At 41.4% G+C, this 15,188-nt stretch overlaps 1 protein-coding gene across 2 annotated transcripts in view; it reads right to left on the reverse strand.

The window, feature by feature from the left end:
- CRACDL (CRACD like) overlaps nucleotides 1–15,188 on the reverse strand; it is a 125,843-nt gene that overhangs the window by 51,347 nt on the left and 59,308 nt on the right. For both annotated transcript variants that reach the window (XM_012786998.3, XM_076001019.1), the window contains exon 2: nucleotides 1,605–1,684. In XM_012786998.3, the coding sequence (XP_012642452.2) occupies nucleotides 1,605–1,674 (70 nt within the window). In that variant the 5' untranslated portion in view covers nucleotides 1,675–1,684. The remainder of the gene's footprint in view (nucleotides 1–1,604; nucleotides 1,685–15,188) is intronic.

Here is a 15,188-nt window from a genome sequence, read left to right on the forward strand (position 1 = left end):
GTTTCTGGAAAGTATCTGGGGTTCCTTCCAGTCTAATAGCACTATTAACCAAGTTCAAGGGTTGAGGTTCTCTGAACTACCCAAGTGATGCAAATTCAAGCTACAAATCTACACAAGGGTTTGTTTACTCCTGGTTTACACTTATTCAGATTTTGCAGTTCCTTGGGCTACCACCTAATTATAGGGAGCATCCTCTATTAGACAGTCTACCTGCATAGGTCTTATACTTTTATACCTGATCCTCTCCCTTACCTTCCACCCCATGAAGACATAAGAATGAAATGCAAAATTTCCAAGACTGGTAAATGATCTAAAGACCAAAGTAGATTTTATGCTCAACTATCTCTCTGGGTTACCATTTGTCTTTCAATTTTGGCCTCATTATTTCTTACTTTTAAAAATCTTTTAAAGAATATTCTTATCTAGAATTTTAAATTTTAAGTAGGAGAGGGTTGATCTGAATAACTTAAGCTCATTATTTGAGAAAAGAATACTTAGTGTCTCTTTTCTAAAACTGATTCTTCATGGTGACCTTTGTAAATATTCAGAACTAGCATTTATTGAAGTTGTTTCAGGCTAATAAAATATTTATTCAAAGAGTACTTTCTTATTTAAAATAAGTAATAATTCAGTGTCCCATAATATGAGAAAATTTGAAAGTGCATTTTTTCTCTGGGCTAACTGAAAACCCTTACCTTATATTTGGGTTTATTTGATATGCATTGAAATATAATAGAGGAAAAGTGGGTCTAACATAGAATATTAAGAAAAACCTATCTATAATATATTAAATAGAGTCATTACTGGAATTAGTATCTGAAGATAGTGGCTAGCAGCTAGGATTTAATACTATTGGAAGCTGTTCCTCCTGAATTGTATCAAAGAAAATAACTACTGGCATTTTGACTTTAAACAAGAGAGAGCTAAAGACCTTTGTTACCAAAATAAGGGGAATATAAATGGCTAATCTAGGGAAAAGGTACCTTGTGGGAAGATCAATTTTTTTAATGTCAATTTTACAACTCTATCAAGACGTAAATAGCACTATGTTTGGAAAACAGTATAAACCAATCACATAATTGGATAACTCTTGCAATGTATTATGGGATGATGATTCATGGGCCTGGAATTTAGCTCAGTAGAGAATATAACAGAGGTCTCCTGAAGGAGAATAAGAGTCATAAAACAGAGGGATCAAAGTCTTGCTTTTGATGTAATTATTTTTATGGATGATCAGGCCGTCCTGTACTTTGCCCAACCTCCTACTGATACCGTTGGTATTTTTAGATGATAAATGAATCCATTTAGTCCCTCTTCCTTCCCTTTCAAGTCACCCAAACATGGGGACACAGTTACCTCCAGGAATGAGGAAAATGAGGTTAAAAGTCTCCATGATTGACAGAGAAGCAAAGAAGCATGGCCTTTGTGTGGCCCTAATTTGTATGTGCCGTCAGTCACAGTGTAAGGGCCCTGGGGGTGTCTGAGCACACTGGGACCTGAACTCCACTCAGAGAACCCCAAAGGCCTGGCTCCATCAGCCCCTGTCCCTCTGCCCCACAACCAAACATGAGCTCTTCCCAGAGCCAGGGGAGTCAGGGCCTTACCTGTGCTGTCCTCTCCAAGGCCTTCTGCGGCCTCCCGAAGCTTAATGTCCATCACCCTCGTGGAAATCATGTCCAGCTCGCTGAAATCAGATGGAAATACATGTTATAGAAACATGTTCAGCAGAAGTTACCAAGGAGTTAAGTGGTGGTGACAACTGCCTTCAGCATGACCTCATCTGCACACACCCCAGCAAAGAGTCCCGGGCAGAGTACAGGACAGTACAGGCCAAACACACATCCACAGCCACAAGTTAGTAACCACACACTCCTTTAATCACTGACCGGAGCAATTTAATGGAAAACAGATCCCTGGAACAAATGCTTCACTAATTTATACAATGCAGATTAGCTTCCCTTTTTTCAAAAAAGTTTTTCTCAAATTGTGGGAAATTATGTGTTCCTCTTGTTTACTATAGAAAGTGTGGAAAATACAGAAAATGAAAACTACTCATAATCCCACCAATGCAGGTTAAGCACAGGTCATGTTTTCATCTCCTTCCAGTATTTTTTCTTTGCAAATATTTTATGTCCATGAACATGCACATTGCATTAGGCAGCTTGACTTCCTGATTTTCTTATTTATACCACATCATTAAAATTCTTCCTAAGTGTTACTTTAATGGCTACATAATATTCTGATATATTGCTGCACCATCATATATTTACATTGAGTTTCTCTTTTGAACTTAATGAAAATTTCAAATAGATACATGAAATGCACTTAACATATGGCTAATCTTGCTTCATCTTTTTCCCCACTCCTACTAGGTTATTTCCAAGCAAATCATCTCAGACACTATTATCATTTCAACCATTTGGATTTGGCTTCTTCCTAAATAAAAAAGTCTCTGACTTTTCTTGGAAATCAAATAAATAACTACTGGTCACTATTCCTGCTACAGAATATTGAGCTGACTGTGTCTCTGCCTTCTACAGCTGACTATTAACAGTATGTTCTACCTACGTGGACTCACACACTATTTATTTAGAAAGCTATTTCTTACTGGTAGTTACTATGAATCCTCATACTTGAAAACAAAGGCTCAAATATTTAATTACCCAATTTATATTTACCACTTGTACACCGCACATAGCAGGAAATGACGGGAGAAACACAAAGAAAATACGTAACAGAGGAAAGGAGTCTCGGGTCTGTGCCAGAGTTGGTTCTACAATTTAGATCTTTTTTAATGTCAACGCCAAAATGTCCATCTTCCCTACCAGCCAATTCCTTAAAAGCTGAAAAAAAACACCCTTCCCCAGCTTCGGTTTTCAATTTTCATACAATTTGGCTTTATAAAAATGTCAGCTCCGCCAAAAATTCTTCATTGGAACCTCACCAAATTTGACTCATGATCATGCTATCATTATATATAAAATGAGGGTTGGACAGATATAATATTTTTCAAATCCTTTACCACTGTTTTAGGCTTCAAAGAACATCACTGCTTCCATTATCTCTGTTCACTGTCAAAGTAACAGACAATGCTGTTAAATAGCAGAAGGATCATACTGGTTCTAGGCTGGTGGCCCAATACAAAGGCCCAGGTGTTCTGAAAGGTCACCCCTCAAACACCCCCACTATGTTAGAGTCAGTCAGCGAGCTCCTGATCCCCAGGTGTCTTCTGCCCAAGGACACTGATGGAGAAGGGGCAGCCACCAGGGCATTCAGGGAGAGGCAATGGGGAAGGGAAATATTAGGAGCAAGAGGGAGTGTGAAAATGGTGAGGGTTGGCTGAGAGACACCAATTATCACCCTGGGTACCACCTCCTAGGGCTGCTACTGAGGTAGAAAGTAGAAGAGGAAGAGCATTCCACAGCTTGAATTTGCAGTTAGCCACAACAACTGCACATGACTCATCAAGCATGCAGCAAATTACCTGAATTATCTCATTTAATCCCCAAGAAATTTGAGTATTCCCCTTGTGGAGATGAGAACATATATTAGGCAATTTATTAACTTGCCCAGGGTAGCAAAGCTGACACGGGCCTCCATACTCATGTTGACTTTACACTCAGCATGGGCAGGTGCTTCCAAGGCCCTGGAATACAGTGACAGATGAGACCCATGTGGTCCCTGCCCCTTGCATGTTCTGACCCAGTGAAGGGGACAGTCCTGAGCTGTCCCCGGAGGAGCTCAAGGGAAGCTGGGGAATTCAAAGGACAGAATCTCCCACTGAAACAGCTCTGTCTGCCAAGCAGCCCTGCCCAGGGTCAAGCCAGGACCCAGAGGCTGACGGAGCCCTGGGAGACCACCCATTGGTCTTGGTCTGAAAGAAGGCATTTGAGACTGCCACGATGTGTCAACTAACCTGAAAAGGATAACACCCTAGAGAAACCAGGATGTTACCCATAAAACATCCAGTCACCTGTAGCAAATGAAAGCGTCCCTGCTGGGAAGTGCTGGGAACGTGCAGGGGTGTGTGTGGAAGTGTGTGAGAGAGCCCCCAGCGTGGGTGTGCAGCAGGGCACCCCATCCCGCCAAACCTGGAGCACCCCAGAGACTCAGATTTGCTCCTCCCTGGGTTGAAGGATGTGGCTGCAAGAAAGCCACTCAGGGCAGAGGGTTCAGGAGGGCAGGAGAATCAAGGGGTCCCAGTGTCCCCTGTGTAGGTCTTTTCACCTTCCTCCTGGCAGGCAGATGCAGAGAGCACCCCAGACTGTTGAGACTGCCAGCAGACTCATACAGGGAGACGAAGGTCACCCTCAGATGAAGGGACAGCAATGGGCTCACGTCATGTGGGAGGTTTTAGAACCTGCTCATGTTTTATGTCCCAAATGTCTTCACACTAATAATGCGGGGCAGAGGAAAAGGAGCTGAGACTTGGATATCAGGCAGCCCTGGGATTGTTTCTTCACCCCACCTACAGGCACTGGGCCTCATGCATGAAAGGGGGATAAAAATGCTGTGTTTAAATGGGACCCGGACACGGCACACAGCAGGCACCAGCTGAGAACTGCTGTCGGTCAATGCAGCCCATTCTTTGCCGCGTGCTCCTGTCTGTGCACAAACACACCCAAGTATACGTGAGCGACACGCCCCGGCAGCAGGTGAGGTCAGTCTCCTTGAGCAAATGGTTCACCTTAGAGTCACTGTTAAGGTCACGAGGGGACGTCTGCCCTGTGAGAATACAGAGTGCACAGATGGAGAACCGTCCCCTCCGGGTGGACATTCCCGCTGGAAATACCTCACAGCTGTGACAATGACACATTGTCTCTGCTGGGCCCAGTAACCTGCCCTTCTGGACATACATTCCCCACGCCAGGTCAAATTCACAGAAAAGCCAGAAGGAAAACCCCAGTGAGAAAGGCAGCGTTGCAAATACTTGACCTCTCTCAACACGCCTTTTGCGTCTCACATGAAGACAGTGCTTCTCGCTGGAACTCACAGTTCAAGTCAGGCCACCCAGTGGCTCCTCAACCAGGGTCTGCTTTTTCCCCTCCCAACCCCGTTGTCATGACAGCTCCAAGCCCAAGTCAAGGAAAACTTATTCTTCAAACTAAATCTGGACCTGAGAGGTCCCTTCAGGGGTCCTAGTTAACTCACAAGGGTGCTGAGCCTCCAGCCATCTCTGATGTGCACCGCACTTACCAGTGTGTACCTGGACGCCTACACAATCCAGGGGAGTCCTGCAACCAAAACAGACTCCATGTGGGGCTACCCCACCCCTTCTCTCTCCACCCTGACTGTGACCACAGGCTCTTCGCAGCTTCCAGCAGAATTCCATCATTACTTGCAATTTCTATTGAAAAATTCTACAAAAGTTTGTTCACATGAAGAATGAGAATAGATTTTAATGTGGCATTTCTAAGGTTTCAATCTTATAGTACTGCTGATGCAAAGAAAAGTATGTGTACCCTGGCTGTATGCATCTGCACACATAATTACATATGAAAGCTTTAGTGTTCACCCCTACAGATTGGCTAATTCCACACTAACCGCCAGGCTATGTTCGGACCCCCGTGGAGCCTTTCTTAGCCGCCTGTGCTCTGCTTTCCCGACACCCACCAATGTTGTCATCAATAACTTGTTTGGGAGCTGTTTGCTTAGCATCCCCTTGCTCCCAAAACTGCGGGTTTCAAGGGGTGAGCTCTATGTCTATTATATTCACTGCTCTCTTACCAGGGTCTGGAAAGTGGCCGAGCAAACAGCTGAACCCAGCACACACACAGTAACCAACAAACTAGAGCGGCTGCTGGGTGTTAGCATCCTTCAAGATTTTTGAATAGATTTTTAGGGCGGAGCAAGACGGTCAAATAGAAACCTCCAGTGATCATCCACCTGCACGAACACCTAATGCAACAACTATCCACACAAGCAAGCACCTTCTTGGCAGGGCGCAGTGGCTCACACCTGTAATCCTAGCACTGTGGAAGTTTGAGGCAGGAGGCTCGCTTGAGCTCAGGAGTTCCAGACCAGCCTGAGCAAAAGAGAGACTCCATCTCTACAAAAAACAAACAAACAAAAGCAAGCACCTTCAGAAGAACCAAAAGTCAGGTGAGCGATCACACTACCTCATTTTAACATTATGTCAAGGAAAAGGCACTGAAGAGGTCAGAAAAGACGATCTTGCATGGCCTACACCACCCCTCTCCCACCCCCAGCAGTGTGGCATCAGCACCTGGAGTGGAGAGAGAATCTGTGTGCCTGGGAGAGGGAGCCTTAAGTGATCGTGGGGCTTCGAGTTGAAACTCAGGGCTGCCCTGACACAGGGCAGAACTCTGCTGGTGCCCATGGAGGGAGCATTCTGATCAGCCAGGCCAGAGGGAAATCCTCCAGCAGAAGCCCGAGTTCCTGCTAACCCCACCACCGGCTGACAAAAACAGGCTGGGGCTTGGACTAAATTAACAAGGCAGTTGGGCCACAAGGGCTGCAGTCCTTGGGTAATTCCTGTGGCTGTGCTGGCGGGAGCCAGTGAACCTGGGGTGCACGTGACCCAGTGAGGCACCAGCAGCTGCGGCCGAGCCAGTGCCTGTGTCACCCCTCCCCCAACTCCAGACAGTGCTGCTCAGGGAGAGTCTTCTTCCACTGGAGGACAGGCAAGGGAAGAGCTCAGAGGACTTTGTTTTGCAATTTGGGTACCAGCTCAGCCACAGTAAAATAAAGTACCCAGCAAACTCCTGAAGCCACTGAATCTAGGTCTGAGTTCCTGCATGGCATTTCTGGACCCACCCTGGGCCAGAAAGAAACACACTGCCTTGAAGGGAAGGACCCAGACCTGGCAGGATTCACCACCAGCTGATGAAAGAGCACTTGGGCTTTGAATAAACATCAGAGGTAGCCAGGCAACAGTCACTACAGGCTTTAGGTGAGACTAGGCTGGCTTTAGGTGTGACCTGGCACTGGTGACCACAAGGGAGTGCCCACGTCACTCTTCCCCCAACTCCAGCAACCCAGCACAGAGAGTGAGGGAAGAAGAGTGAGAGACTTTGCCTGGTAATCCAGGGAATTCTCTTGTATCTTACCCAAGTCCACCAAGACAGTACCACCAGGAGTCTGCAAGAGTCACAGCAGCACTGGGCTTGGGGTGTCCGCAAGGGCTGATATGGCTACAATGACCAGAGACTTACACCACAACACTCAATTCCCTTTGAGTATCTGGAAAGCCTTTTCAAGAAGGACAGGTTCAGACGAGCCCAGACTATGAAGATTAAAATAAATACCTAACTCGTCAATGCCCAGACATCAACGAACATCTATAAGCATCAAGAACATCCAGGAAGACGTGACCTCACCAAATGAACTAAATGAGGTACCAGTAGCCAATCCTGGAGTGATGGAGATGTGCGATGTTTCAGACAAAAAATTCAAAAATAGCTGTCCTGAAGAAGCTCAGTAAACTTCAAGACAACACAGAGAAGGAATTCAGAAGCCTATCAGAGAAATTTAATAAAGAGATTGAAATAATTTTTAAAAATCAAGCAGAAATTCTAAAGCTTAAGAATTCAACTGACAAACTGAGAAATGCACCAGAGTCTCTCAACAGCAGAACTGATCAAGCAGAAGAAAGAATTAGTGATTTTGAAGACAGGCTATTTGAAAATACATAGTCGGAAGAGAAAAAAGAATAAATAAGAATGAAGCACACCTACAAGATCTAGAAAATACCCTCAAAAGAGCAAATCTAATAAGAGAAATTGGCTTTAAAGAGAAGGTAGAGAGAGAGATTGGGCTAGAAAGTTTACTTAAAGAAATAATAACAAAGAACTTTGCAAACTTAGATAATGATATCAATATTTTGGTACAAGAAGGTCATAGAACACAAAGCAGATTTAACCCAAACAAGGGTACCTCGAGGCATTTAGTCATAAAGCTTCCAAAGGTGATGAACCATATGATCAGACCAGGCACAGTGGCTCATGCCTGTAATTCTGGGACTTTGGGAGGCCAAGGTGGATCATTTCAGTCCAGGAGTTCAAGACCAGTCTGAGCAACATAGCGAGACATTATCTCTCAAAAAAATAGAAAAATTAGCTGGGTGTGGTGATGCATGACTGTAGTCTCAGCTATTCGGGAGGCTGAGGCAGGAGGATGGCTTGAGCCCAGGAGTCTGAGGATGCAGTGAGCTATGATGACACTACTGCACTCTAACCTAGGCAACAACAGAGTGAGACCCTGTCTAAAAAAAAAACCCAAAATAAAAAAAAAAACAAATAAAAAACCCCATATGATCACTTCGATGGATATACAAAATATGAGGGAACAAATAAAAATGCTTAACAGAATATTGGCAAAATTAATGTAGCAACATATAAAAAAGATCATATATCATATCATGACCAAATGGGATTTACTGAGAGATGCAAAGTTGGTTCAACATATGAAAAATAGGCCGGTCGCGGTGGCTCACGCCTGTAATCCTAGCTCTCTGGGAGGCCGAGGCGGGCGGATTGCTCGAGGTCAGGAATTCGAAACCACCCTGAGCAAGAGCGAGGCCCCGTCTCTACTATAAATAGAAAGAAATTAATTGGCCAAATAATATATATAGAAAAAATTAGCCAGGCAGGCATGGTGGCCCATGCCTGTAGTCCCAGCCACTTGGGAGGCTGAGGCAGAAGGATTGCTTGAGCCCAGGAGTTTGAGGTTGCTGTGAGCTAGGCTGACGCCACGGCACTCATTCTAGCCTAGGCAACAAAGCGAGACTCTGTCTCAAAAAAAAAATAAAAATATGAAAAATAACGCAATAACCCATACTACATGATTCTCTCAGTAGATGCATAAAAAGCATTTGACAAAATCAAACACCCTTTTATGATACAAACACTCAACAAACTAAGAATAGAAGGAAACTTCCTCAACATGATAAAGGGCATCTACAAAAACCTTCAGTTAACATAACATTCAATGGTGAAAGACTGAATGCTTTCCCCCTAACATGAGAAAAAAGACAACGATATCCACTGTCACACTGATATGCAACTTTGTACTGGAGATTCTGGCAGGGCAAGTAGGCAAGGAAAAGAATAAAAAGCACTGAGACTGGAAAAGAGGAAATAAACTATCTCTTTTTGTAGATGACATGATCATGTACCCAGAATATGTTAAGGAATCCATTAAAAAACTATCATAACTAAAGTTGGCAAGGTTTCAGGATTTAAGATCAATATAGAAAAGTCTACTGTATTTCTACATACTAGAAATGGATAATCTAAAGGTGAAATTAAGAAAATAATTTCATTTAAAATATCATCCAAAAGAATAAAATAGGAATAAATTTACCAAGGAGGCAAAACACTTGTATATTAAAAACAATAAAATAATGTTGAGAGAAATTAAAGAAAATGTAAATAAATGGAAAGACATCCTGTGTTCATGGATCAAAAGAATTAATATAATTAAAATGGCAATACTCCCCAAATTGACCTACAGAATCAACACAATCCCCATCAAAATCTCAGCTGGATTTTTGGCAAAAATTGACAAGTTTATCTGAAAACTGATATAGAAATGCAAGGAACCTAGAATAGCAAAATACTCTTGAAAAATAAAAGCAAAGATGGAATACTCATACTTTCCATTTTCAAAACTTACCAAAAGCTACAGTAATCTAGGCTGCATCATACTAGCATATGGATAGACATATAGATCAAAAGAATAGAACTGAGTCCAAAAATAAATGCATACTATTTCAACAAGGGTACCAAAACAATTCAACAGGGAAAAGAATAGTCTTTTTGACAAATCATGATGGAACAAGTGGACATCAATGTGCAAAAAGTATTTGTACTCCTACCTCATATCATACATAAAAATTGCCTCAAAGTGGATCATAGGCTTAAAAAATGTAAGTGCTAAAACTATACAATGCTTAGAAGAAAACTGAGGTAAGTATGTTATCTTAGGTTAGGCAATAATTACTTAAATGTGACACCAAATGTACCCAAAGAGATGATAGAAAAATTTGACATCATCAAAATTATAAGATTTTGTATTAAAGAACTATCAAGAAAGTGTAAAGATAACTCACAGACAAGGAGAAATATTTGCATATTATATATCTGATAAGGATTGACATATAAAGAATGCTTATAACTCAATAGTAAAAAGACAGCCCATTTAAAAACTGACAAAAGATTTGAACAAAAACTTGTACAGAGAAGGCAAATGAATGTCTAATAAGTGCATGAAAAGATGTTCAACACTCTTAGTCATTAGGGAATTGCAAATCAAAACCACAGTGAGATACTATTTTATACTAACTAGAACAGCTATAATCAAAGAGTTATACAATAACAAATGTTTGCAAGGATGTGAAAAATCAGAACCTCATTCACTGCTGGTGGAAATATAAAATGTTGCAGCCACTTTGGAAAAGTTTGGCAGTTCCTCAAAATGTTCAATGTAAAATTACCATACAACCCACCAATTCCATTTATAGATATCTACCTAAGGGAAATAAAAACATATGTCTATTGTGGATTCTGAGAAGAAATCCTGTTTGCAGAGTAGAAAACACCAGGAACCTGTTTTCCCACCTAGACAACAATGGCAGTGGCAGAAACTGTCTGATGTAACTATTTTGAAACTCTGGAGTCTATTGAATGCTTGCAACTTCCAAGGGAAGGCTTGGAAGGTAAATTGTGGTTAATTTCTGTTGATTTCAGCTCTTAGCACAGGAGCATCTACTCATGCCCCCACTTCCCCAGGCCCACAGCAGGCATCTGTATATGTGTTCTGGGAGCACTTGTATGCAGCTTGCAGAGCCAGAGTGTGCAAAAAGTACCCTGTCCTACAAGCACTGGGTATCTATGCCCCAACTGCTGCATCTGATCACAGAAGTGCAGACAAAGAGGTGGTGGCCATTGTTCTTGCACCTCTCCCCACTGTTGCAAGACTCCCTCCAGCCCTATGGTACTTCCCAGGGATTTCATTGGCTGGCACCCTTTCTCCCCTTCACTCTTCTCTTTTCCCATTCTGGGAGCCAGACATTAAAGACTAGCCACTCAAAAACAACTGCATATGGGGAGACATTAATTAGAAAGTCATCCTGCATGCGCAGGTAAAGGCATAGTCTCAGAAAATAGCTGATAAGACCTTAAGTTTATACCTCAAGCTGATCATCAGCACAAAGAATGCCTATAGCAATCAAAACAAAATAACAAACAAACAAAAACCCCAAAAAAACTCTGGGAAAGGGAGAGAATCTGACTTCTCTCAAATGTCCAGTTTTTAACAACAACAAAAAATCAGAAGACATGCAAAGGAACAGGAAAGTATGGTCCATCAAAGGAAAAAAAATAAGTCAACAGCAATGGTCTTGGAAAGAGACCTGATGGTAGATCTATTGGATAAAGACTTCAAAATAATTATCTTAAAGATGTTCAACAAACTAAAGGAAGATGTGGAGAAAACTGATATATAAACAAAATTGAAATATCAATAAAGAGATAAAAAACCTAAAAAGAAACCAAAAAGAAATTCTGGAGCTGAAAAATACAATGATTAAAATGAAAAATTTGGCCGGGTATGGTGGCTCATGCCCGTAATCCTAGCACTCTAGGAGGCTGAGGTGGGCAGATTGCTCAAGGTCAGGAGTTCAAAACCAGCCTGAGCAAGAGTGAGACCCTGTCTCTACTAAAAATAGAAAGAAATTAATTGACCAATTAAAAATATATAGAAAAACTTAGCTGGGCATGGTGGTGCATGCCTGTAGTCCCAGCTACTCGGGAGGCTGAGGCAGGAGGATGGCTTGAGCCCAGGAGTTTGAGGTTGCTGTGAGCTAGGATGATGCCATGGCACTCTAGCCTGGGCAACACAGTGAGACTCTGTCTCAAAAAAAAAAAAAAAGAAAAAGAAAAATTCACTAGAGGGATTCAATGACAGATTTGAGCAGGCAGAAGAATCAGTTAGACTTGAAGATAAGACAAGAGAAATTTCTTTCCACAGAATGGAAAGAAAAAGTACTAAAGAAAGGTGAACAGAGAATAGAGATCTGTGAAACACCATCAAATGAGCTAACATACACATTGTGGGAATTCCAGAAGAGAAGAGAGAAGGAAATGGGAAGAGAGACTATTTGAAGAAACAATGGCTGAAAACTTCCCAAATTTGATGAAAGACATAAACATAAACATCCAATGAGCTCAATAAGATCCAAGTAGGGTGAACTTAGGCACACACGAAGACACATTATAATCAAACAGCTGAAAGACAAGGAGAATCTTGAAATCAGCAAGAGACAAGTGACTTATGACATACAAGGGATCCTCAATAATATTTTGAGTAGATTTCACATCAGAAACTTTAGAAGCCAGAAGGCAGTAGGCTATTATGTTCAAAGTGCTAAAAGAAGAAAAATGTCAACTATGAACCTTTTATCTGGCAAAGGTGTTCTTTAAAAGTAAGGGAGGGCCAAGTATGGTGGCTCATACCTGTAATCCCAGTACTTTAGGAGGCAGAGGGGGGAGGACTGCTTGAGGCCATGAGTTCGAGATCAGCCTGGGCAACATGATGAGATCCTGAAGGAAGGAAGGAAGGAAGGAAGGAAGGAAGGAAGGAAGGAAGGAAGGAAGGAAGGAAGGAAGGAAGGAAGGAAGGAAGATAGCCTGGTGTGGTGATGGACACCTATAGTCCCAGCTACTCAGGAGGCCAAGTCATGAAGATGGCTTATGCCCAGAAGTTCAAGGCTGCAATGAGCTATGATCTCACCACTGCACTCTAGTCTGGGTGACAGAGCCAGACTCTGTCTCTTAAAAAAAAAAAAAGTTAGGGGAAAATAAGATGTTCCCAGACCAACAAAAGCTGAGGGAGTTCATTACACTACTAGAGCTGTCTAGTAAGAAGCGTTAAAGAGAGTCTTCCAAGTTGAAAAGACACTAGACATTAACTTGAAGCTAGATGAAGAAATAAAGATCTCAATAAAGGTAATAACACATGGGAATTATAAAAGCTAGTGTTATTGTAACAATGGTTTGTAACTCTCCTTTTTGTTTTCTATATGATTTAAGAGACTAATACTTTTTTTAAAAGGTACAGATAGCCCTCGACTTATGGCTTGACTTCATTGTTGGGACATAATCCCATTGTAAATGTAAGTCAAGGAGCATCCATAATTATTAGTCTAAAAATTAGTATGTTTGTAATTTCTACATTAAGTGATGCTTTTAAAAAGTTATCAGTTTATAATTTTGGACACATGATATATAAAGATGTAATTTTGTGACATCAATAACTAAAAGAGGTAAGGAAAGAGATGCAAAGGAGCAGAGCTTTTGTCTGTTACTGAAGGTAAGCTGGTATAAATCCAAATTAGAGTGATGTAACTTTAGGATGTCAAGTATAATCCCCATGGTGACAAAGAAAACAGCTATAGAATATGCATAAAAGAGAATGAGAAAGGAACTTAAAGGTTTCATTATTTTAAAAATCAACTAAACATAGAAAAAGACAGTAATGCATGAAATGAGGGATAAAAAAGTTCTCAGGCTTATAGAAAACAGATATCAAAATGACAGAAGTAAGTCCCTCCTTTCTGTCAACCTCAAAAAGGAAGCAAATTTTAACACTGTGGTATAACATGGATAACCCTTGAGGGTACTATGCTTACTGAAATAAGCCAGTCACAAAAAGACAAATATGATTCCACTTATATGAGATACTCAGAGTAGTCAAAATCAGAGAGTCAGGGCATATAGTGGTGGTTTCCAGGGGCTGGGGGAGAGGGAGTTGTGGAGTTGGGTACAGTGTTTCCATTTTGCAAGATGAAAAGAGTTCTGGAGATAGAGAAGTGATGATGATTGCACAACAACCTGAATGTACTCAATCTGAACCATACACTTGAAATATTGGTTAAGATGGTAAGTTTTATGTTACATGTATTTTATCACAATAAAAAAATGAAAAAAAATAGACACACAAAAACTTGTATACCAATGTTCATAGCAGCATTATTTATGTAATAATCAAAAAGAGAAAATAACTCAAATATTCATCTCTGGATGAATTGATTAAAAATGTATTATATACATATAATGAAATAATATTCATCAATGAAAAGGAATAATATAATGATACATGCTACAATCCCTGAACATATTATGCCAAGTGAAAGACACCAGTTGCAAAGGATCACATATATATGATTCTACTTACATGAAATGTCAGAATAGGCAAATCCACAGAGACAGAAAGTATTAATAGGTTCATGTTCACCCAGTGCTGGGGAAATGGAGATGGAATGGGAGGTGACTGCTAATGGGCCCAAGGTTTCTTTTGGGGAAGATGAAAATGCTATAAAATTAAATTGTATTCACAGGTGCACAATTCTGTGAATATGCTAAAACCCATTGATTATACGTTTCAAACAGGTGAACTTTATGGTATGTAAATTATATGTCAACAAAGCTGCTGAAAAAAATTATCAGGGGAAAAAGAGATGAAATAAAGACATTTTCCAAAAAGAAGCCTTGATATAATTTGTTTCCAGCAAACTCACACTAAAACAACTATTAAAGGAAGAAGGATACGATCTTGAATAGAAGCTCGGAGATGCAGGCAGGAACGGGAACAACACAAATGTGGGTAGATGTCAACACCCACAAGAGGAGCAGGTGGGCTGGCCCCACCCAGAGGCCCTGCTCTCCCATCCCCCACAACGCTCCATTTCCTTCCAGCCAGGGCCTTGCAGACGTTGAACATATTCCCTGCCCTCACGCTCCACTTTGATCTCGCTAACTCCTACTCGGCCTTCAGCTTGCAACTTCAACTCCACTTCCTCGAGAAGACCAATCTGTCTCTCCAGGGTGAGTGGAGACCTCCTGCGACATACCGTGGGAGACCCTGTACGTTCCGTGCACGGAGCTTACCGCTCCGAACAGCACATAAGTGTTTGTGTGATTCTTCCTTCCAGTTCCCCTTTACAGCCTTCTGCCCACTTACACTCCCTATATATTTAATCAATTTTTCCTTTTCTTGGGAAAAAAGATGAAAATAAATTATGACTTAACTATTGTTCTCTAGTGAGTCACGCCAGGATCTGCCTGTACCTTTTTTTAGAAAAATAAGTTTCACATTACTGAAACAAATGGAATGTGTAATGCTCACAAAGTTCCTGTGAGAAATCTCTGTTCGAAAATTGTGCCAGC

This window comes from Microcebus murinus, chromosome 3, assembly GCF_040939455.1.
Source record: "Microcebus murinus isolate Inina chromosome 3, M.murinus_Inina_mat1.0, whole genome shotgun sequence".
In the NCBI taxonomy this organism is placed as follows: Eukaryota; Metazoa; Chordata; class Mammalia; order Primates; family Cheirogaleidae; genus Microcebus; species Microcebus murinus.